This window comes from Ovis aries, chromosome 14, assembly GCF_016772045.2.
Source record: "Ovis aries strain OAR_USU_Benz2616 breed Rambouillet chromosome 14, ARS-UI_Ramb_v3.0, whole genome shotgun sequence".
NCBI lineage: Eukaryota > Metazoa > Chordata > Mammalia > Artiodactyla > Bovidae > Ovis > Ovis aries.
Window position 1 is genome coordinate 54,017,819 of NC_056067.1, and position 23,333 is coordinate 54,041,151.

General features: G+C 53.5%; 1 protein-coding gene and 1 long non-coding RNA gene across 2 annotated transcripts; one reads left to right on the forward strand and one right to left on the reverse strand.

Moving 5' to 3' along the window:
- Positions 1–9,114: 9,114 nt before the first annotated feature.
- LOC132657701 (uncharacterized) lies at positions 9,115–12,561 on the reverse strand. Its single transcript, XR_009596228.1, has 2 exons — positions 10,307–12,561; positions 9,115–10,217 (listed from the first exon to the last, which is right to left on the reverse strand). It is a non-coding gene; the product is annotated as an uncharacterized LOC132657701 (long non-coding RNA).
- Positions 12,562–12,612: 51 nt separating this feature from the next.
- CCDC9 (coiled-coil domain containing 9) lies at positions 12,613–23,130 on the forward strand. Its single transcript, XM_027978531.2, has 12 exons — positions 12,613–12,696; positions 14,185–14,258; positions 14,386–14,490; positions 16,238–16,333; positions 16,503–16,751; positions 18,372–18,455; positions 18,552–18,725; positions 19,269–19,450; positions 21,579–21,625; positions 21,748–21,880; positions 22,328–22,418; positions 22,511–23,130. The coding sequence occupies exons 2-12, from the start codon at positions 14,256–14,258 to the stop codon at positions 22,946–22,948; spliced, it is 1,602 nt and encodes a 533-aa protein (XP_027834332.1). The 5' UTR covers positions 12,613–12,696; positions 14,185–14,255; the 3' UTR covers positions 22,949–23,130.
- The last annotated feature ends 203 nt before the right edge of the window (positions 23,131–23,333 follow it).

The following is a 23,333-nucleotide window of genomic DNA, read 5'->3' on the forward strand; positions in this document are numbered from 1 at the left end:
GGACTTCCCTCCCTGGTTCAGCACTGGAGTTTTATCGCTCGGGCCAGCCGGAGCCCCGGAGGCCCCGTGGCTTCCGGAGGCGCCCGGGCGGGATGAGCTCACTGCAAGTTGGCTTGGATTTCATCAGCTTCCTCCGCCGGAGTTGCCCCCGTTCCTCATCCCGCGCGGGCCGAGCCGGTGAATCCGCTGGGCGCCTGCTGCCTCCGAGCGGCGAAAGGAGGAAGCGCAGGCTCCGGCGTAAAAACCCAACCTTTGCAGTTCACGATGTCACCAGCTCACGAGTGCGAGTGCGGCAAATAGGAATCCATTTCATCCTCACAGCAACCCCATGAGACAGAGGCAATTTTCTATCCCATTTACAACTGGGAAACTGAGGTCAGAGCCTTGAGGTCAGCCGCCTGAGGTTACATATCTGATGAATAGAGCCCTTTAGAGGTTCACATGTGAGAAGGGAATGCTAGTAATCACCCAGATGTCTGCGGTCATTTCTTCTTCTTTTCGTTTTTAAGATTTTTTTTTTGATGTGGATCATTTTTAAAGTCTTTATTGAATTTGCTACAGTATTGCTTCTGTTTTATGTCTTGACTCTTGGCTGCCAGGCATGTGGGCTCCTGGCTCCCCGACCAGGGACAGAACCCACCCCCTACGTTGGAAGGTCTATGCCAAGCACTGTTACAGGCGCTGGGGACACAGAAGTGAAGAAAACAGACAAAAATCTCTGCCTTCCTGGGGCTGATACTCTAGTTTGGAGGAGATAGGCAATGGATAATAAAATTAACAATACAAAATGAGTCTCAAAGTAGATAAAAGAAGCAGGGAAGGTGGACCGAGAGTGTTGAGAGTGGTCTTAATCACCACGGTGAGCAGGAAAGATCTTCCAGAGAAAGTGATACTGGAGGAAGAGCCCAAAGGAGGTGCCCCTACAGAGGGAAAGGCAGGTACAAAGGTCCTAAGGCAAGAGTGGACATGTCCAGAGGAGACAGGAGCGCTGTGGGGCTGGAAGGGCGTGAGGAAAGAGAGAGGGTGAAGTCCATACAAGATTAGATCGTGCTGAGGACTTTACTTTTTCCTCGGCGTCAGGTGGCAGCCACTGGAGAGTTCCCAGCAGAGACGGGGAGGTGAGCTGACTTCGTTCTTAAGGCGCCCCCTGGCGGCCAAGTGGGAAACAGATTGTCGGGTTGTGGGCGGAGCGAGCCGAGAGCCCCGGGAGGATGCGATTGTAACAGCACAGGTTGGGATGGTGGAGACTGCACCCGAGTGGGTACTGTGGAGTCAGGCTGAACATGGAGCCGATGGGATTGGCCGAGGCATTGGGTGTGGATGTGTGGGAAAGAGGAATTTAGAGGGTTTTGTCCTGAGCAGCTGGAAGGATAAAAAGGCCAGGATGATGATAATAATAATCGTAATAATGGCGATTCCCACATTCTGTGCACCTACTGCCAAATTCTGTGACAACTCACCGCTTTACGCACCCGTCCTGGTTAAACCCTTCTGACCATCCTGAGAAGCCAGAGGTGGAGGGGGCTAGTGTAGTATTCTGGATTTATTGAGATTTTACTTTGAAAGTGGAATCTACATGATTTGCTCAGTAGCTGTGTGTGGATTTGATGGATAATAACAATAATAGCCTACACATAGAGTGTGTGTCTGGAACCGTTCTCAGCACTTTAACTGTATAATCTTATTTAATCCTCACAGCCTCCCATCATTAGCACCATTTTACATAAGCGGAAACCGAGGCAAGAAAGATTAAGTATCTTGTCTAAGCACAACTAATAATTACAAAAACTTATTATAGAGGTGTTAGTGTGGGCTCTGGAAATCAGAAGGATCGCTTTGGGTTCAAATCCCAGCTGGATGTGTGACCTTAAACAGCTCACAAGGACTCCGGGTTTTGGTATCCTGCTTTATAAAATGGAGATTGCAAGAGTACCATTTTTTACCAGGACTTGGGAATGAATTGCTGCTGCTGCTGCTGCTGCTAAGTCGCTTCAGTTGTGTCCGACTCTGTGCGACCCCATAGACGGCAGCCCACCAGGCTCCACCATCCCTGGGATTCTCCAGGCAAGAACACTGAAGTGGGTTTCCATTCCCTTCTCCAATGCGTGAAAGTGAAGTCGCTCAGTCGTGTCTGACCCTCAGCGACCCCACGGACTGCAGCCTTCCAGGCTCCTCCATCCATGGGATTTTCCAGGCAAGAGTACTGGAGTGGGGCGCCATTGCCTTCTCCTGGGAATGAATTGCTGAGGAACAAAAGAGCACCACAGAGAGACTTCACTGGTGGGTCCAATGATCAATGCATGGGAATGCCATGCTTCCAGTGCATCAATGCAGGGTTGATGACTTGGGTTCGATCTCTGGTCTGAGAACTAAGATTCCTCATGCACCACAACAAGACAAACAAAAACCCCCAACAACAACAACAAAACTCAGCGGTAAGAAAGGCTTAAATGTTAGTACAGACTCCTTTTGGGGCTTCCCAGGTGGCGCTAGTGGTAAAGAACCCACCTGCCAATGCATAAGAGATGTGGGTTTGAGTCCTGGGTTGGGAAGATCCCCTGGAGGAGGGCATGGCAATGCACTCCAGTATTCTTGCCTGGAGAATCCCACGGACAGAGGAGCCTCGAGAGCTATGGTTCACAGGGTCACAAAGAGTCAGACACGGCTGAAGCGACTTAGCAGGCACACACACTCTCTTTAAGGCCTGGGGCTACAGAGACACGATCTTAAAACAATCCTGATAAAACAAATATTCAGTCAGTCACCTCAGAGGGCCTACAAGGTGTGGTGCTCAGAGGGCAAAAGAGCAAGATAAGCCCAAAGGGCCTCACAACATGGGGACCGAAGGCAGCAGACCCTTCCTGCCTTTCCCTCCAGGTTGCAGCTGGTGCAGAATATCTGAGCCCTCCTGGGCAGCATGGCTTGTCCTTTTTTGTCTAAAGGTATCTGTCCTGTCCTTCTTCCCCATAGAAGGAAAGTATACATACCTCATCCAATCAGCAAAGGACTCGCAAGCTGTCTGGCCCATTCTTTTGTTCCCTGGTTATAAAAACAGGCAAATGACCCAGATTCCTTGTCCCGCTCCCTTGAGCTGGCCGGCTGTTCTAACAGTGTCTCCCACTCTGATAATTTCTTCTTCTTTTGTTCTGCCTCCTGTCTGAAAATTCTTTTCAGGGACCACAACACAAGGTTTGAGTCTTGCGAGGACTCCTCCAGGCAGGACTCCCTGATTGCCTCCTTGCTTCCCCAGGCTCATAGGAGCTTGTCTTGTCCGTACCTCTGCCTGCGCAGCTTGTGTCAGGGAATATGCCTCCCAGTGCCTCTTACTGGGCCAGGATGTGCCTGCCTCAGCCTCCCTTTCTATCTTACAACAAGGAATGGAGCCACCATATTCCCTCTCTTCATCCGGGACACGGCTCTAGTCACCTGGCTTGCCCCAGCGTTTCACTCTGATCTCTACTGAAATGTCGCCTTCTCCGAGAAGCCTTCCAGGACCATCTTTGTCCCCTCACTCTGCCTTATTTTGCTCCACAGTTCTCCTTTTACATAGTCATTTGTTTAGCTAGTTACAGTGTGTTTTCTTTAGTTGAAAGTCACCTCCATGGCGGCAGGGACATAACTGTACTTTCGACTTTCCATTTCACAGATTGAAAAAAAAAAAAAACAAACAAACTGATCAAGGCTCCTCCGCAAAGCAGGTTCAAGGACTGTTGAATGAATGCGTCTGGGGTGGAAAGCGGCGGAGAGTGCGCCACACCGCCCCCTGGTGGCGAGTGGGAAACTCGCACCGCGGAAGTACCCTGCCCGGCTGTCCCAATTTTCTGCAGACGTTCAGGCCCTCTGTTATTGCCTGCGTACTAATTAATACTAGGACGTAACTCCATTTCACGTTAAACACGAAGTATTGTTTACGATTATTTTTTGAACTTTCAAATTTTCCTTTTAAATGCTTTAAAACGTTGCTTCAACTGAGGCATAACTTCCATAATTTTGTAAGGCTCGCAAATCCCACACGTGAAACTCCATGTAATACGTATACCCTGCCCAGGGTCCGAGATGGGGGATGCAAGATACAGACATTACCCCTAGGAGCTTCCCTCAGACGCCCTCTAGTCACTGTTCCCCCGGGGTAACCATTATCCTGAATGCTAACAGCGGAGATCAGTGTTGCCTCTTCCAGAACTTCAGACAAACGGCACCATGCAGTATGCGCCCCTTCGTGTCTGTCTGGCTCTTGTCCCTCGGCTTCACGTGTGTCCCATTCATCATGTTGCTGTGCATCATCGGAGGCCGTTTGTTTTCTGTTTCCTTTTTGGCTGCGCGTCCCTGGCACGTGGGATCTTAGTTCACTGGCCAGGGATCAAACTCACAAGCCCTGCATTGGAAGCGCAGAGCCTTAACCACTGGACCACCGGGGATGTCCCCGCCCTCGTTTTTGTGTAGTATTCCTTGGTAGGAAAACACCGCAGTGTGACCATCCACTTCGCTGCAGGCATTTGAGTTGCTTCCGGTTTGGGGTTGGGTTAGTCTATGGGTTAGGGCCGCCATAAGAAAGTAGCACAGACTGGATGGCCTAAACAACAGATACTCATTTTTTCAGAGTTCTCAGACATCCGGATGTCTGAGATCAAGGTCTCGGTTGGGGTGGTTTCTTCTGAGGCCTCTCTCGTCGGTTGGTAGAGGGCCACTTTCTCTCTGTGGGTTCCAGTGGTCTTCTATGTGTCTTAACCTCTTCTCATTCATTTTTTGGCCTCAGCGCAGGGCATGTGGGATCTTAGATCCCCTACCAGGTATTGAACCCACGCTCCCTGCATTGGACGTGCCGAGTCTTAACCGCTAGATAGCTGTGAAGTTCCCCTAATCTGCTTTTGTTATAAGAATACCAGTCATCCTAGACTAGGGTACATTCTAATGATCTCATATTCACTTAACTATGAGAGATATGTAATCTGTCTCAGTGAGGTCACACACTGGGGTCCTGAGGTGGGGGTTAAGACTTCAAGATATACATTTTGGGGTGATACAAATCAGCCTGCAAGAGGGCCTATTATGTAAAAGCTGCTATGAACATTGTGATTCGTGGCACACCTTTTGGGGCACACCTGTACGCGGTGCATGCGTGCTCAGCCTCTTCAACTGTGTCCAACTCTTATGACCCCATGGGCTCTAGCCCACCAGGCTCCCCTGTCCATGGGATTCTCCAGACAAGAACACTGGCGTGGGTTGTCCTGCTTGACCGCAGTCTAGGTCAGGTGCTCCTCAAGGCTGACCCTGCCAAGGAGGGCTTCCTTGCTTCCCTTTTTTGTAAATGACTTATTTATTTGGCTGCACTGAGTCTGAGTTGGGGCACATGGGATCTTCCATCTTAGTTGTGGCATGCAGGATCTAGTTCCCTGACCAGGAATCAAACCCAGGACCCTTGCACTGGAAGTGTGGAGTCTTAGCCACTGGACCACGAGGGAAGTCCCAAAGGAGGGCTTCCTGGAGGAGGTGACATCTGAGCTGAGCTCTGAAGGATGAAGAAGACTTAACCAGTGGAAGAGGCTGTGGAGGGTGTTCCAAGCAAGAGGAATGGCTTATTTCCAAGGCCCAGATAAGGGAGAGCATATTATTTTCAAGGAGCTAAAAATATTGTTCTGTATGGCTAGAGGAGGGTTTCTCAGTGTCGGTTCTATTGACTTTCTGGGCTGGATAAGTCTTTGTTGTGGGGGCTGTTCTGTTCATTGGAGGATGTTCTGCAGGTTCTTGGCCTCAACCCAATAGATGCTAGGGGGACCCTTTCCTTAATCTTCCCTAATCCAAGATGATCTGGGCTCCACCTCCTTGCTCTAACCACACTGGCAAGGCCCCTGTATTCCAAACAAGGTCACAGTGTGGGGTTTTAGTTGTGATAACCAAAAATGTCTCCAGATGTTGTTAAATGTCACCTGAGGGGCAAAATCGTCCCTGTTGAGAAACGGGAGGTGAGACCGTGGAGGGTGAGGATGGCAGAAAGGGAAAGAGGCGGCCTGAGAGGTCAGCAGAGGGCTGGGCACCCTCAAGTCTCCTCTTTACGCCTGAGGGACTCTATGGAGGATGGGCCATGTGTAGGCTGGCCGGCCTGGGGACTGGGTTCAAATTCTGACCCCGCCATTGCAGTGACTGGATTGTGGTCTCCGAGATAGGTCCACTTGGAACCTCAAAACGTGACCTTATTGGACTTCCCTGGTGGCGCAGTGTATGAGAATCCATCTGCCAACGCAGGGGACGCAGGTTCGATCCCTGGTCCAGGAAGATCCCACACGACAGAGGAACTAATCCCGTGCGCCACAACTACTGAAGCCTGAGCGCCTAGAGCGTGTGCTCTATAAGAAAAGCCACCACGATGAGAAGCCTGTGCACGGCAGCTAGAGAGTAGCCCCCGCTCAACTAGAGAAAAGCCCGCACACAGCAACAGAGACCCAGTGAAGCAAAAAAAAAAAAAAGAAAAAAAAAGTACATTTAAAAAAATGTGAACCTACTGGGAATAAGGGTCTTTCTGGATGTAGTGAAAGTTAGGAACTCAAGCTGAGATCATTCAGGATTAGGGTGGGGCCTGAATCTAATGACAGGTGTCCTTATAAGAGACAGACAAGGAGAAGATAGAGAGAAATCCAGAAAGGAAGGCCTGGTGAAGGCCGAGGTGGAGACTGGAGTGATGGGTCTGTATCCCAAGGGGAAGACTTGCCAGCGGCCTCCAGAAGCTGGGACAGAAGCAGGGCTTCCAGAAGGAAGCATCTCTACTGAGACCTTGATTTCAGACCTCTGGCCGCCCGAACTGCGAAAGAATGTATGTCTGCTATTTTGAGTCATGCTGTTTGAGGTCATTTGTTATCCGACACCAACCCAGCCGCTCAGCAGCTGTGATACCGTAGATGGAGAAGCCTCACTGAGTGTCTTCTCTTTCTGTAAAATGGGTGTAAAGAAGGCACCCACCTTTTAGGACTATGACGCAGATGAAAAGAGTATCCTTTTAATCAATGTTAGCAAACATTTGTGACATGTTCATAGATGATCAGCTGGCCTGTTATGTGGTCAGTGGTATTACACGTAACAGAAATATAATCGAACCCGGGTCTCCCGCGTTGCAGGCAGAATCTTTACCAACTGAGTCACCAGGGACGCCCAAAAGAAATATAATAGTGGCAGTGAAATGCACTTAATGTGTTCTGGGGACAGTTTTTTGTTTTTTTTGTTTTTTGTTTTTTAATTTACTTAGCTGCGCTGGGTCTTTGTTGCGGCACGTGGGATCTTCGATCTTTGATGCAGCATGTGGGATCTTTAGCTGTGGCACGTGAACTCTTAGCTGTGGCATGTGGGATCTAGTTCCCTGACCAGGGATCAAATCCCTGCCTCCGGCATTGACATTAAGGAGGCTTAGCCACTGGACCGCCAGGGAAGTTCCTGGTCATCGTGTGGAGTGCCTCTTGCTGCTATCAAACAACACGTGTATTCTCTTACCATTCTGGGAGTCAGAGATGCAAAGTCGATTTCACTGGACCAAAATCAAAGCGTCAGCAGGACCACACCCCTTGCAAGGCTTGAGGGGAGAATCGGCTCACTAACCGTTTCCAGTTTCTGTTCCAGCTGTGGTCTGTGCATTCTCTGACTTCTGGTTCCTTCCTCCCTCTTCAATATGAACAGTGGAGCATCTTGCTTTAACGGCACGTGGCCTTCTTCCTTGTCAAATCTCCCTCTGCTTCCCCCTCTTTTATTTGAAAAATGTAATTAATTATTTTAATTTCTTGGTCTCCCCCTGTGGCATATGTGGGGGTCTAGTTCCCTGACCAAGGATTGAACCTGGGCCTCCTGCACTGGAAGCATGGAGGGTGAGCCACGGGACCACCAGGGAAGGTCCTGCTTCCTTCTTCTAAGGACGCTTGTGATTGGCACTGGATCCACCCCGATGGTGGATGGTGCAGGGTTCTCTCTCCATCTCAGGTTTCTTGACTTGATCGTATCAGCAAAGTCCCTTTTGCCACATAACATAACGTTCTCAGGCTCCAGGGATCAGAAGGCGGGTATCTTTGGAAACCACTATTTAGCCTACGAGGTCCTTGGTGGCTCAGTGGTAAAGAATCCGCCGGCAGTGCAGAAGACACTTGGAAGAGGAAACGGCAACCCACTCCAGTATTCTTGCCTGGGAAAGCCCATGGACAGAGGAGCCTGGCAGGTCACAGTCCATGGGGTCACAAACGGTTGGACACGACTTAGCAACTAAACTCCTACCACTATTCAGCCTGCAGCAGCCCCGGCTGGTAGCCCACTGGGGCGGGCACTGTACTTGTCCTTCTACGGATGAGGACCCTAGGGCTCAGACAAGTTAAGTGACTTCCTTGTGGTCCCACAGCTCAGGTGGCAGAGCAGGGATTTGAACCTAGACAACCTGATCTCAGAGCCAAGATATCACTTGTTCTCCTCACTGTCTCTCTGGGGTCAGGCAGCCCCAGGTTCAAATTCCAGGTCGGCTGCTGATCAGCTGGATGACTGGGGGCCAGCACCATCAGCTGAGTCTTCATGTCTAACATGTGCGTGAACATACCTCTCCATATAGAAGCGATAAACAAGGGCCTACTGTAGAGCACAGGGAACTGTAGTCAGTGTCCTGTAATAACCTATAATGGAAAAGAATCCAAAAAAAGGACACATATGTATGAGTACCTATGCCAGGTCGCTTTAGTCCTGTCCACCTCTGTGCGACCCCATGGACTGTAGCCCACCAGGCTCCTGTGTTCATGGGATTCTCCAGGCTAGACTATTGGAGTGGGTTGCCATTTCCTTCTCCAAGGAATCTTCCTGACCCAGGGATCGAACTTGGGTCTCCTGCATTGTAGGTGGATTCTTTACCAATCTGAGCCACCAGGGACACCCACTTTATATCAACATATATACCCAACTGAATCAATTTGCTCACCTGAAACTAAAACAACATTGTAAATCAACTATACTTCAATTAAAAATTAAAAGAAAAAAAAATAGAGACGTCTCTAATGGTTCAGTGGTTAAGACTCTGAGCTTCTATACCAGGGGGTGTGGGGTCGATCCCTGGCTATGGAGCTCAGATACCACAACCCCCCACAGTGCAGTCAAAACAAATAAAATTAAATAAAAATTTATTTAATAAAAATATAAAATGGGAGTGAGAATGCTCACCTCTTTGACTGGCTGGGTGGGGCAAAGGGATCAAGACCACGTGGGGCCTAAACCTGCGGCTTTGCTCCAGGCAGGAACCCAGGCACTGGCAGCTCTGCGGACCTCCTTACTGGGCCTCTGTGCTCTCCTTTGTAAAGTGGAGATGATAAGGAATTCCCTTCACTGCCCAGAGTTCTGGTGAAGATGCTGAGTGTCTCAAGGAGGGATTCTTGAGGTCTGGCTCACTCTGCTCTCTCACCTTCTCATCCCCAGTAGACATACCAAAAGTGCTCAGTTTCCCTTTTTAAAAATAATTAATTTTTGGCTGGGCTGGGACCTCATCGCTGCGTGGGCTTTGCTTCAGTCGCAGCGCGCAGGGGCTACTCTCTACTTGCGGCGCGCGGGCTTCTCATCGCAGTGGCTGCTCTTATTGCGGAGCACGGGCTGTAGGGCGCGTGGGCTTCAGTAGCTGTGGTTCACGGGCTTAGTTGCTCGGCGGCATGTGGGATCTTCTGGGATCAGGGATCCAACCTGTGTGTCTGGCACTGGCAGGTGGGTTCGTTATCACGGAGCCACCAAGGAAGCCTGAAGTCTCACTTTTTAATCAGAGAGTGGCCACTCAAACTACACTGAGACAGACTCTTTGGCTGTGATATTGGCAAAGATCAAAGACGGAGAATACCCCTGTCCGTGAGGCTGCCAGGGGACCTGCACCACTGTCCTGCCTGGAAAAGTGGAAGTGAGCACTAGGTCTTTCCTGAGCAGCCACCATCAGAAGTGGCTTTCCTGTGAAACGGAGGAAGTGCAACCCTCTGGGTCCCCCTATTTCCACAGCTTTGCCCAACACCCTCGGAGGTGCTCTTGCAGTCTTGTACATTTTTTTAAAGGCTGTGGGATCTTAATTCACTGACCAGGGATTGAACCCTGCCCCCAGCAGTGAAAGCGCCAAGCCCTAACTGCTGGACCACCAGGGCATTTCCCACTCTTTTTTTCAGGAGGGTTTCCAACTGGTATAAACTTCAGGTTCTACATACCCTGGGTCCACCTCTCTTCATTCTTTTTTTCCCCTGGAAAATAAAAATGGGAATTAACCTGTGATTCAGCAATCTGCTTTCCTAGAAGACAGAAGAATGGTTTCCATTTATTGAGAACTTACAATATTTCAGGCCAAGCACTGGGTGTCTATTAATTCATGAATCCATTGAATTCTGTGCAACAAACAGTAGGATGGTGTTATGATCTCCGTTTACAGATGGAGAAGATGAAGGCCAGAGAAGTTTCCTATGCGTGTTGCCCAAGATCACACAGTTGGTAAATGACAGAGCCAGGATTCAAAGCCAGATCTTCTGGCTTCAGAGTCAACAGCCTTAATCATGACATTAGGAGCCCTTTTGTGAACAAGATCACAGATCATGCAGTCATCAAGCCATGCGCCTATAGAAATTCAATGCTGCATCGCTGGCAACCTCCCCAGTTAGAAACAACTCGAACATCCACGAGACCAGTTGGACTAAATTATGGCTCATCTGTAGGACAGAATTTCACGTGGCAGTTTAAAAGCTAGTCAACCATCCACGGGCTAACTTCAAGGTATAGAATTTCAGGGCATACGTTTTGTTTCACAAACAAGGAAGAAAATAATAGTACTAGCCAAGATTCAGTCAGGGACTTCCCTGGTGGTCTAGCGGTGAGGACTCCTCGATCTCACTGCCAAGGGTAGGGTTCAGTTCCTGGTCGGGGACCTAAATTCCAACCCCCTGCCAAAAAAAATCACTCATTCATTAAACAAATAGGTTTTGAGAGAGACTCGGTACTGCAGACAGAACACAGACAATATAGTTGAGAAAAAGTCAGTAAACAGTCAATCCTACAGGCAATCAACCTTCAGTATTCACTGGAAGGATTGATGCTGAAGCTGAAGCTCCAACTCTTTGGCCACCTGATGCAAGGAACTGACTCACTGGAAAAAAAAAACCCTGATGCTGGGAAAGATTGCAGGCAGAAGTAGAAGAAGGTGACAGAGGATGAGATGGTTGGATGGCATCAGTGATTCAACAGATATGTTTCAGCAAACTCCAGGAGACAGTGAAGGACAGGGAAGCCTGGAGTGCTGCAGTCCACGGAGTTGCAGAGTTGGACATGACTTAGAGGCCGAACAGCAAGAGAATAAAGTGAAACACGGTAGTTTAGGGGGTAAACAGTAATATGGAGACATAAAACTGAAAGAGAAAAGCATGGGAGGTTTCGAAATTTTCAAACGAGTGGTTTCAAGGAAGACCTCAAAGAGGCGAAACTGAATACACGACTGAAGCCGGTGATGCAGTGATTTTGGTAGGCATTTGAAAAATTTTTACTTATCTATTTATTTCTGTGGCTGTGCCTCGAGGCTTGTGGGATCTTAGTTTCTGATCAGAGATTGAACGTGGGCCCCATCTGTGAAAGCACCCAGCCCTACCCACTGGCCCACCAGGGAATTCTTGGGGGATTTTAAGAGAATTAAATTGTATGTGTAGAGAAGGCCTCTGAAAGGCTGTTAATGATAACCATATAGGGGCAGTGGATTGCCAGGTATTTTCCCTTCCCATGTTTTAGACCACAAACTAAATTCATCAGCAATCTCAGGAAATCTGGTCTGCTCACTTACAACTGTCATCACCTCCTGTAAGGGTGTTCCATAGCATTTATCGTCACTTGTAACAATAGGTAAATTATGTCTAAGCTTTGTTTAATGTATGTAACCCTCTTGACTCTGTAGCAAAACCCAGTAGGTCCTCCTCTGAGCATCTTCCAGTTCCCTAGAAGCACCGGTTCACTCACCACAGGGCCTTTGCACAGGCTGTCCCCTGCCTGGACAGCCACCCCCTCTCAGTCTAGCCTCATCTCTCTCACAAGACATCCCCACAGTTCTGTTTTCTGTCGTTTCACATGTACTTGTGCCTTCCCTCAAGAGGCCAGGGATGGGGTCTGCCTTGTTCATCACCTTAACCCCCACTTCCCTATCCCCCCAGTACAGAGCTGGCACTCAATGCTGATTCAGAGGAAGAAGAGATTCTTTCCATTGAAAACTGTGAGCTCCTACAACTAACTATAAAGTTTCACTGGCAGGAGGGTGGGGGACCCCCGCCCACCTCCCAGCACAAGCTGGCAGGTCAGGCTTCCAAGAGTCAGTCCAGCGCCCGGCACCTACTTGTAGGAACCAGGAAAGAGGAGACGCAAATAGAGACCAGAGAGAGGGTGGTGTTTTCTTTCCCTGGAAGGAGGTCATTCAGGTAGAAGACAGTAGAACAAGCTTGCAGAACACTCCGTGCGCCGGCTCAACCGACTCCCGCCTCCACCCGGCGTGGGGGGTTGGGAGGAGGGGGTGTTGGCGGGGAGGAGCGCCGCGCCTTTAAGGCTCCCGGAAACAGGCCTGCAAGGCCGGAAGTAACCCGCTTTAGTTCCCTTCTTCACGTGGTGCAGGCCGGAAGTGACGCGCGTGGCCCGGGAGCTGTAGACGCGGAGGCCGACGGAGCCGGAGTCGCGGACGCCGCGGGGTCTCCGGGACAGGTGACCGGGGGAGGGGGCCGGGAGCGCGCCCGGAGAGGGCGGGGCCTGACGCCCCACGTGGGGGGAGCGGGCGCCGGCGCTGGCGGGGTAGCCCGTCGCCCGCGGGGGCGGGGTCAGAGTACTCCGCGGGGGGCGGGGACTGGACGCCCACATGGGAAGCTAGAAGGGTGCTGAGGGGGCGGGCCGTCGGCGGGGCAGGGCCTGGGTGGGCCGGGCTCCGGAGGCATCCGGAGCTTTGGTGGGCAGCTGGGGAGGGCCCGAAAAAAGTTATGCTGGGGCTGGGGGCGGGGCCAAATATTACCCTGAGGACTAGGGGCGGGGCCGGAAAGTTTCGCGTGCTCTGGAAGTGGGTCCAGGAAGTCAGGGGCGGGGCCAGGGGCTGACCTGAGGGTCGGGGCGGGGCCAGGCGCCGGTAGGGCGGAGCCAAAAAGTTTCGCAGGAATCGGGCCGCTGAGCCAGAATTTCGGGGCTCTAGGTACGGGGCCAGACACTGACGGGCGGGGCGGGGGCGGAGCCAGGGGCGTGACCAGAGGCTGGGCTTAGCAAATCGGAGGCGGGGCCAAAGTGTTGGCTGGTGAGCCGGGGGCGGGACCGGTGCCAGAAGGCGAGGAGGAGGGGGCGGGTTTAGGCTGCTGCCTTGGGCTCCTGTGGGCGGGGCCAGGAAGTTGGCCGGGGCCGTCGGACGCCGGAAGGGGGTGGGGTTAGTGACGCGCATGTGGGCGGGGTCAGAGGTTTGGCGGGAAAGGCGGGGCCGGAAAGTTTGCCTCTCTTCGGGGCGGGGCTGTGGCGTTCCGGACCGGGTGGAGACTGGAGCCTTTCCCTAGAAAGCCGCGTGAGGGCGGGGCGGTTTTGTCTGCGCCTGGGCGGGGAGGCTGTTCACCCAGGAGGCCAAACCTGACCTGGGAAGCCTGGGTCTGTTGGAGGAATCTTTGTTGGGGTGCAGGGGGCGGGGCTTTAAATCCCTGAGGGTAGGGGCGACGAATAGGAATGGGGCTCGGACTATTTTTTGAGTGTAGGGTTATAAGACGTCGCTGAAATTCTGGGGAAGTGTTAGGTGTAGATTATTAAACGGGATGTAAGCAGCACCAGGTTGAGCAGGGGGAGTCGGACTTTCTTGCGCAGGTCGTGGGAGAGGCTCATCCTAAAGCTGTCTTGGGGTAGAGGCCTGTGTTTTAAACTCCCAGCACAGGGGTGTGGAGACTGAACTAGGATTTTCATTTTGAAGGGAGCAGTGTGGGGTGTTTCCCTAAGTGGTGGGGCGGGCCCAGAACTTTCCCAGGGTGTGTGTGACTACATTGTTTACAGAGGAATGGATGGGTCCAAAACCAGGGTGTGTGTGTGTGTGTGTGGGGGGTGTGTGTGTGTGTGTGTGTGTCCCTTGGAGTGAAGGGATGTGTGTGCGCCTTTGAGGAGCCCCCAGTCTGGAACAAGAAGAGACAGATTGAGTGGAGCCATTGGCCTTAGTGCTTCTGTTCCCTCTGCCCTCAGGAGCCCCCAGTGCTGTGTCCAGATTCTGCAGGGGAGGTTTGCTGGGACCCAGGCCCCACTCTGCCAGTGGAATGGTGAGAAGAAAAGTGGGGTCTTTGAGATCTGAGCTTTGGGGCAGGGGGCTTGGGAGGAGAGGTTCTCGGCCCGCAGACCCTGGGGCAGGTAGAGGTTTCCAGCCTCTTATCTGTCCGCCCCTCTCAGTCAGCCGCACTGGATCTGAAATCGAAGGAGGAGAAGGATGCTGAGCTGGACAAGAGGATCGAGGCTCTTCGGCGGAAGAATGAGGCCCTCATTCGGCGCTACCAGGTGCCCTAGCCCCGCCCTGGGAGACCCCATCCCCTCTCCTCCCCGCAGTGAGTTTCCCTCACCTCTCCTTCCTTAAAACCTTTTCATGACTCCTCATCACTGTCAGGGTAAAAGCCGAGGGCCTTAGCCTGGGATTCCTCCTTTCATTCCATCATTGGTTTGTTCGTTCACAAGTATTCATCAGGGCCCATTGCTCAGTGGCACTGTGGCGGCAGCAGTGATGGAGGGGACCCCGGGCCTGCCTTTCCAGGGCTCACAGGCCAGTAGGGGCCCAGCCATGGCTTCAGTCAGTGATGAGCGAGTGGGCCAGCCTGGGATGGAGGAGCTCAGGGTTCTGTGAGAGCCCAGGTGGGGCTCTTCACCCAGCCTGGGGGATATTAAGGAGGACTTCCTGGAGGAGGGGATTCTGAGACTCGAAAGGTAAGTAGATGTTAGCTGGTCTTTTTTTTTTTTTTGCTGCACCGCATGTCTTGTGGGGGTCTTAGTTTCCTGACTAGGAACTGAACCCAGGCCCATGGAAGCGGAGCAGGGGGTCCTAACCACTAGACCAGCAGGGAAGTCCCAGCTAGCTGAAAAGGAGAGCAGAACACTCCGCACAGAGGGGACAGTTTTTGCAGAAACTTGGAGCTTAAAGTTGGAGGGTCAGATGGAGGATATTGACCTGCAGAGACTCGCTGGGGCCCGGCCATGCAGGCCATAAGGCTAACAGTTTGGACTTTTCCCTAAGGACACTGGGGAGCCATCGAGGGCTTTGAGTGGAAGTGGGGCCAGGTCAGAATAGGTTTGTAGGACGACTCCTTTGGTTGCTGTGTGGTGGAAGATGGGAGGAGAGGACACTGGAGACAGGAAACTGGGGCGGGGACTTCGCAGGGGGCGAGGGGTGGGGGGCCATAGGGAGAGGAGGTGCCTGGCCTGGGACAGGGCTGTTGGGAGGGACTCAGTGACTGATGGGCGGTGGTGGGAGGTGAGGATAGGATCCAGGATGAGGCCCAGGTCCCTGTCACAGGTGCCAGAGTAGGTGTTGGGGCTGTCCCTGAGATAGGAGGAGGAATAGGCTTCATTTATTCATTCTTCATGCATTCATTCATTTAAAAAAAAAAAAAAGGGATGTTGAGCCTCTGTTGTGTGCCAGGCAGTGTTCCAGGCTTGGGGTATATATCAGTGAACAAAACAGACAGATATCCCTGACCCAGAGTAGATTCTGTTATGGGGAGGAACCAGATAAGAAGCAAAATAGACATAATGTCCTGTTGTGAAAGAGGCAGAGGGAGGGCAGGGTGGTGTGTGGAGAATGGCAGGCGAGCTGGTCAGGGAAGGCCTTCCTGAGAAGGGAACCTTTGAGCAGAGGCCTGCAGGAGGTGGGGGACTGGAGAATCTATGGAGAAGGGGCATTTCTGGCAAAGGGAACAGCAGGTGCAAAGGCTCTGAGGCAGGTTTGAACCTGGTATGTTCCAGGCACAGTGAGAGGGTCACAGTGAGCGAGAGGAGAGAGTGGGAGATGAGGATGGGATGGTAACAAGACCACACCCTGTGGAGCCCCATTGGCTGTGGGGGAGCCTTTGACTCTGGCTTAGAGGGTCTGAGCAGGGGAACCACCTGGTGCACTTAGAGGGAAGAAGTGACTGGGTTTCTTGTCTAGAGCTCCAGACAGAGGTCTGCGCTGGGGCCGACTTGGGGATATTCAGGGGACTGTGGGCATCTGGCCGGTACACAGGACCCCTGATAGCCGCTCTCTCTGATCTCCCAGGAGATTGAGGAGGATCGGAAGAAAGCTGAACTGGAGGGAGTAGCAGTGACAGGTCCCCGGAAGGGCCGCTCGGTGGAGAAGGAGAATGTGGCAGTGGTGAGCTCCATGCCAGGGTGGGCCTTGCGAGGACGGGTGGGTGGGTGGGGTTGTGAGACCTAAGAGCCTTCCCTGCTGCCCCAGGCCTCGACCCTGGCAGCCGCCCTCTGGGCCTGCGGTGTCCTGGTCTCCCTGCCCCAGTGACCTTGCCCCCTTCCCCCCTTTCCAGGAGAAGAACCTGGGTCCTTCCCGGAGGTCTCCAGGGACCCCTCGGCCTCCAGGGGTCAGCAAGGGAGGCCGGACGCCCCCTCAGCACGGAGGCCGGGCAGGCATGGGCCGGACATCCCGCAGCTGGGAAGACAGTCCCGGGGAGCAGCCTCGGGGAGGCGCTGGGGGCCGCGGCCGGAGGGGTCGGGGCAGGGGGTCCCCTCATCTCTCTGGAGGTGGCGATGCCTCGATTGCCGACCGCAAATCCAAGGTAGGAGCCGAGGGGGCTGACGTCTGCCTGAAGTCTGTTGGGGAGGCTCAGTGTTGTCCTGTTGCTCTTTCTGTTCTGCCCTCAAAGGGGCTTTCTCCTTCATCCGTCGTTTACTGTCTCTGTTTTCTTTTTTGGACCCTCGCTCCGGCTCTTTTTCATCTCTTTCCCTTTCTTCTTCTCTCCCCTAGACCAGCGCTGTGGGTACTCTCCCTGTCTCTTTCTGTCTCCCGTTTTGCGCTCTGCTGTGTGCTTGGTCATCTGCCTTCCCTTCCCTTTGTCTCTTTTTGATGGTATCTGGTGGGTTCTGTCCAGCACGTGTGCTTTCCTCATTCGTGTGTGTGTGCGCACATGCTCTCTCTGTGTCATTCCCTGAATTAGTTGGTAGGGAGGAGTGAGGTTCTTACTGTACCTGCTCTCCGCACCCCACCACGCAGATTAGCAGAGTGGTGGCTTAGGGGACAACTTCTATGAGTTCCCTGTCCTTGGGCAGCTCACTTCCCCTCTAGGAGATTCCAGTTCTCGTTCTTAAGTAGGAATGAAAATCAGGTTTAAAGGTTTTCATAAGCATCGTGTGACATGAGGCATAGAAACCCTCAGATTAAGTGCTCAATGTATGTTGCTTAAGGATGTTTAGAAAGACCCCAAAGTGCCATGGCATTAATCAAATGCAAGTTTATTTCTCTCTTGTATGCTGAGTCTTGGAAATGCAAGTGTTCCCAGCATCTTGGGCACATGCTCATCTAAAATTCTGTTACCACCCAGGGTGGGGGGAATTGTTACCTAAGAAAGGGAGGAGAATGGATAGTGGGGGTCACCTGGCCATTTGTCAAGTTGTTACTGTGGCAGCCGTTGAGGGGTCCCCAACCCTTCTGCCAGGCTCAGCATTTTGCCAGAAGGATTAACAACTGAAATTTATTACAGGGAAAGAATAGAAAGCAAAATGGCCCACGAGCCAGAGTCTGGAGGATACCAGGTGCTAGCTTCCAAGAGTCTGCGTCCAGTGGAGACACAAATTGTTGTTTAATCACTAAGTTGTGTCTGACTCTGCGACCCCGTGGGCTGTAGCCCGCCAGGCTCCTCTGTCCATGGGATTTTCCAGGCAAGAATACTGGAGTGGGTTGCCATTTCCTACTCCAGGGGATCTTCCCCACCCAGGGATCAAACCTGTGTCTCCTGCATTGGCAGGCAGATTCTTCACCGATGAGCTACCAGGGAAGCCCAGAGACACACAGGTGCACTTAATTGTTCTTCATTGACAACATATGTCAAAGTTCATCTACTGGGGACTCATTAGGGAGCTAGTACCCAGGCTTCTTATCTGAGGCTGGTCACATAGGTCCCCTCTGCCTCGTACACATCCAAATTCCAGACCGTAGAAGGAAGGTGGGTGTTCAGCATACACTGTATTTGCAGCAAAAGTCTAGGCACCTGGAGCCCCGCTTACTGGTTAACTGTTGACAGGACGTGCAGAGAGCCAGTGGCCAGGTGCCAGCCAGGGGCTCCTTGCATAACAGGTCTAAGGAGAGAGCCTCAGATGGTGACGAACGCTCAGGTTGAGTGGTTCTTTCTGACGCCCTGTGTGTGTCTCTCTCTCTATCCTCCCCTCCTCCCCCCAACAAGGAGTGGGAGGAGCGGCGGAAGCAGAACATCGAGAAGATGAACGAGGAGATGGAGAAGATTGCAGAGTACGAGCGCAACCAGCGGGTCAGTGCCACGGGCGCCCCCTGGCGGTGGGGTGGAGCTGCCGGGTAGGGGAGCGCTCCAACACCCCAACCCCCGACCAACTCCGCATGCCCGCAGGAAGGCGTGCTGGAGCCCAACCCGGTGCGGAACTTCCTGGACGACCCCCGGCGACGCAGTGGGCCCCTGGAGGAGCCTGAGCGGGACCGCCGGGAAGGCAGCCGCCGGCACGGGCGCAACTGGGGGGGCCCTGACTTCGAGCGGGTGCGCCATGGCCTCGAGCAGGAGCGGCAGGTGGGTGCGGGCGGCTGGGCCACGACTGCCGCCCAGCAGCCGGTCTCTGGGTTCCATGGGGAGGGATGTATGTTGAATGCGGGGCGCAGAGCAGGAAGAGGCTGCAGCCCTGCGCTCAGGCTTCCCTCCAGTTGATGGTTGCCCAGAGCCATACTCCTTTCTTTTTGTAGTTTTATGATCTGTTTTGGTGTGATTTTCCTCCTTACTAACGTTAGTGATGTTTACTGGGTACCGGCTGGGGGCCAGGCACTGTCTAGGGTGCTGGGGCTAAATCAGTGGCCATGTAGTAAGATGTCAGATAATGCTGAATGTTGGGAAGAAGGTTCTAGCCCAGCCAGGTGAGGACACGGAGAATAGAGAAGGATCTGGCGTGGCTTCTCTAAGGTGCCACGTGAGCAGATACGGCTTTGATCTCCACCCTGTCACCACCTTTTCCTGTGACCTTGAGCCACGGGCTCTACCCAGGAGCTTAGAAGGCCTCAGGGAAGGGGTGCGGGGCGAGAGTGGTGGGCGGAGCCCTGACTACCCATCTGCTTGGGGCAGGGCCGCCGGGCCGGCCTGGGCGGCGCCGGGGATATGACGCTCTCCATGACGGGCCGAGAGCGGTCCGAGTACCTGCGCTGGAAGCAAGAGCGGGAGAAGATCGACCAGGAGCGGCTGCAGAGGCACCGCAAGCCCACTGGCCAGTGGCGGCGGGAGTGGGACGCCGAGAAGACGGATGGCATGTGAGTCTCTGCCCTGTCCGCGCCGGTGGGGCTCCTCGACCTTGGCCCTGACCTCTGGCTCCTTGGCCTGTCTGGGGTTTCTCATCCTGTGTATCAGTTAGCACGAGCTAGGTAACACTGCGTAAGCATCGCCAAGTCTCAGGGCACAGAAAAGCATTTCTTTTTCCTTTTTTAAACACCTAAAGCATTTTGTGTTAGGGCATAGTCAGTGTGACAACAGATGTTGTGATAGTTTCAGGCGAACAGCAGAAGGAGTCAGCCATGCAGTTTTTTGCAACCATTTATTTATTTATGTATTGGCTGCGTCGGGACTTAGTTATGATGTGCAGGCTCTTCGTTGCGACCTGCAGGCTCCAGGGTGCCTGGGCTCAGCTCTTGTGGCAAGCAGGCTTAGTTGCTCCAAGGCCTGTAGGGTCTTAGCTTGCCCGACCAGGGACTGAGCCCAAATCCTCTGTCCTGGAAGGTGGATTCTTAACCACTGGACCGCCAGGGAAGTCCCGAAACATTTCTTTCTCCTGTGCTCACTGGTCTTCTAAGTTGGGCCGATTCAGGCTGGACTGGAAGCTGTGGGTCCAGCTGGGGTTGAGCTCACTTCCGCCCTGCACGTGCACATTCTGGGGTTTGTGCTGAGGGAAGGGGCTGCTGGGGGAAGCGCTGGCCACGGTACTGGCAGATGTGCAGGAGGGAGAGTGAGACACTTCCCCTTCTGTTAGCCAGCAGACCCCACCTTGCTGTGGCAGGAAATTCCACTCTGTCAACTCAATAGTACTGCAGTGATTCTACAGCCAAGGGTGCGGATGTGAGTTCTCATGCAGGGAGGGCCTGAAGAATTATAGCAATGACCCCTTGGCATCCTCCCTTCATCCCTCTAACCATGTCCCCCACCTACCCAAGCACCTTATCCCCGTGGCATTATTCTTCTCAGGTCTGACTCTGTCGCCTTTCGGGTCCCAGGAAACATCCCATTAGTCAAACTTAAAGCGAAGGCATCATCCACAGGAGGGCTAACTGCCATAGCAAAGGTGGAGAAGATTCTGGAAGACCTGCTGAATGGCAATCTTAAGATGGACAGCTGTCATTTTTACATCATCCTCTATCCTTTGCCACAGTGCTGGCTAAAGAAAGAGGATCTTGTCTGTGTGCCTGGAGGTCGGAGCATTTATTTTTGGATTGTGAGCTAAGCCTTTGCCAGCGTGAGAAACATTTTGCACAGATATCCGTAGCTGATGTTTCTGAGGGGGAGGCAGGTGAGCTTTTGTGGAGATGTTCTTGGGCTTAAGACTGAGAAAGTCCTCTTACGTCCCCACAGCAGCCTGCAGCAAGTCTCACGTTTGCATCGAATAGAGCAAATTGTGCAGTGAATAGAGCTAATGTCACATTTGAGGCTACTGTTTTAGACCTAGATAATGTATGTAATTGGGCTTCCCAGGTGGCGGTAGTGATAAAGAACCCACCTGCCAATGCAGGAGACATAAGAGATGAGGATTAAATCCCTGGGTCAGGAAGACCCCCTGGAGGAGGGCATGGCAACCCACTCCACTATTCTTGCCTGGAGAATCCCATGGACAGTGGAGCCTGGTGGGCTGCAGTCCATGGGGTTGCAGAGAGTTGGACATGACCGAAGCAACTTAGCATGCAACACAATGTATGTAATAATACGTGATTGGAAAGGTTAGGAAGGCCTCTTAAGCTGAGGCCTGAAGGAGGTAACGGAGCGGGCCCCGGAGAGATCGGAGGAAGTGAGCCCCAGGAGCAGCATGTGCAAAGGTCATGAGGCAGGACCTCTGTGGTAGGAGAACTTGCTAAGCTCGGGAGGTGAGAGAGAGTGATGGAGCTGAGGCTGGACAGGAAGCTGGGGATGTTGAACTTGCACATTCTTATTGAGGTGGGGAATTGCTGTCAAATACTGATCATTTTTCTCTGTTTGGTACACCACGTCACACGTGCCTTTTGTCTTTCACCTGATCCTGAGCTTTAATCAGTGACACGCTCCCCCATCTGGGTTGATGACCTTGCGGTCTGTGATCTTGATTTCTAACCGTGGCCCCCGCCTCCCCCGATGACTCTTCCGCCCTACCTGTTCTCCCTGTGTGACCAGCTGCCTGCTCACCCTTTTCTTTTTCCCAAGGTTCAAGGATGGCCCAGCCGTGGCCCTGGAACCATCCCACCGCTATGGTGAGTGGGAGTTCTTGGGTAGGGTGAGGCAGCTGGCTAGGCTTGGGGGGTTGGGGCAGGGTGGGGTGGGGATAGCTTATACCGTGCTCTCTACCCCCGGCTTCCCCTGGGTTTTATTGCAGATGACCAGGCTTGGGCCCGGCCCCCCAAGCCCCCCACTTTCAGGGAGTTCCTGTCCCAGCACAAAACTGAGGTCAGCCGCAGAAAGAAGAAGAGCAGCCGACCCCAGCCTAAGGCAGTGCCCCGTGCCTACAGGTGGGGGCCCCTTTGCCTTGCACATGCACAACCCCAGCGGGACTGTGTGGCGCTACCCCTGGTGGTTCTCTGGCTTGTGGGTTGGGGATATTTCTGTCCTTCTTGGCCCTGTCTGTCTCTCGGGCGCTTGTCTCCCTGTGGGTCAGGCACTTGGTTTCAGGGGCGTCGGGGCCTGGCTGTCACGTTACCCTCATCTGTCCCCTCCTGCCCTCCCACCTGTCTCTTCTGCCCACTGGCCCCTCTCTGCCTGGTCACCTCTGACACCTGGGACACACACCCTGTTTCCTCCTCGGTGCTCTAGCCTGCCGGCTCCTCGTCTGGAAATCCCAAAGACCTGCTCTCTCCACCTGTTGAATTTTGTAGCTCTGTGTCTGGGGTCGAGCCTGGGGTGGGAGGCCCCTTCCTCCTGTTCATCTTGGTTTTATTCCTTTCCTCTGTCCCCTCCAGTGACCACGATGACCGCTGGGAGACGAAGGAGGCCGTGTCCGCAGCTCCCGAGCCCCCGCAACCTGCTCTCCCCAAGGAAGCGCCCGTGCAGGTAGGGCGGGCTGTCAGCTCCCGGCAGGCAGCACGGTGTGGGGGTGCCTGGGGCCTGCAGCCTCTCCCTGACCTGCCTTGTGTTCCTCACAGCTGCCTGAGACCCTGGCCGCTGCCCATCGGCCTCCTGAGGATGAGGGCGAGGAGGGCGAGGATGAGGGGGAGGACGGGGAGGATGAGGAGTGGGAAGACGTGAGTGAGGATGATGAGGAGGAGGAGATCGAGGAAGAAGAGGAGGCTGATGATGAGGAAGAAGAACCAGCCGGCCATCACCAACACCAGGAGGCTGAGCCCAGTGGGGGCCCCAGCGGGAGCCCCACCAGGGAACACAGTGACAAAGAGCCCGCCAGGCCGGAAGAGCCCCTGCCGCTCCCCCAGGCCCCTGCCACACCTTCCAGCCCCTTCTCGCCCCCCGGGGGCCACCACCCTGTGTCCGACTGGGGTGAAGAGATGGAGCTGAATTCTCCCCGGACCGCCCACCCGGCAGATGCTGTCTCTCCGGGTGAGGCCTGGCCGTTTGAAAATGCATGAAGCTGGCTGCTTGTGTGTGTGCTTGAGGGGTGCATGGGGGACCCTCAGGACCCTGGGACCCCGTGTGCCCTGGTGGCTAGGGGGGACAGTCTATGCCTGTCTCTAGAAGGCCCACCCCCAGATCTTGCCCTGCCCTGAGCCATTCAGAGCGCCCTCCCCAATAAAGAGATCACTTCCTCAAATGACACTTCCCACGTGTGTCCTTAAACCCCCTCTCACTACCCCAGAGCCTTCTATCTTGGTTGGGTGGAGGGGGGCGCGGTATTTGGAGGGGAATGGGCTTGACTGGGCCTCCCCCTTCCCCAGGAGGTGACCAGCCAGCCCCTGCCTCCTTGGAGAGTGGGCCCAGCGCCCCAGGAACCCAGAAAGCTGAAGAGGAGGGGTC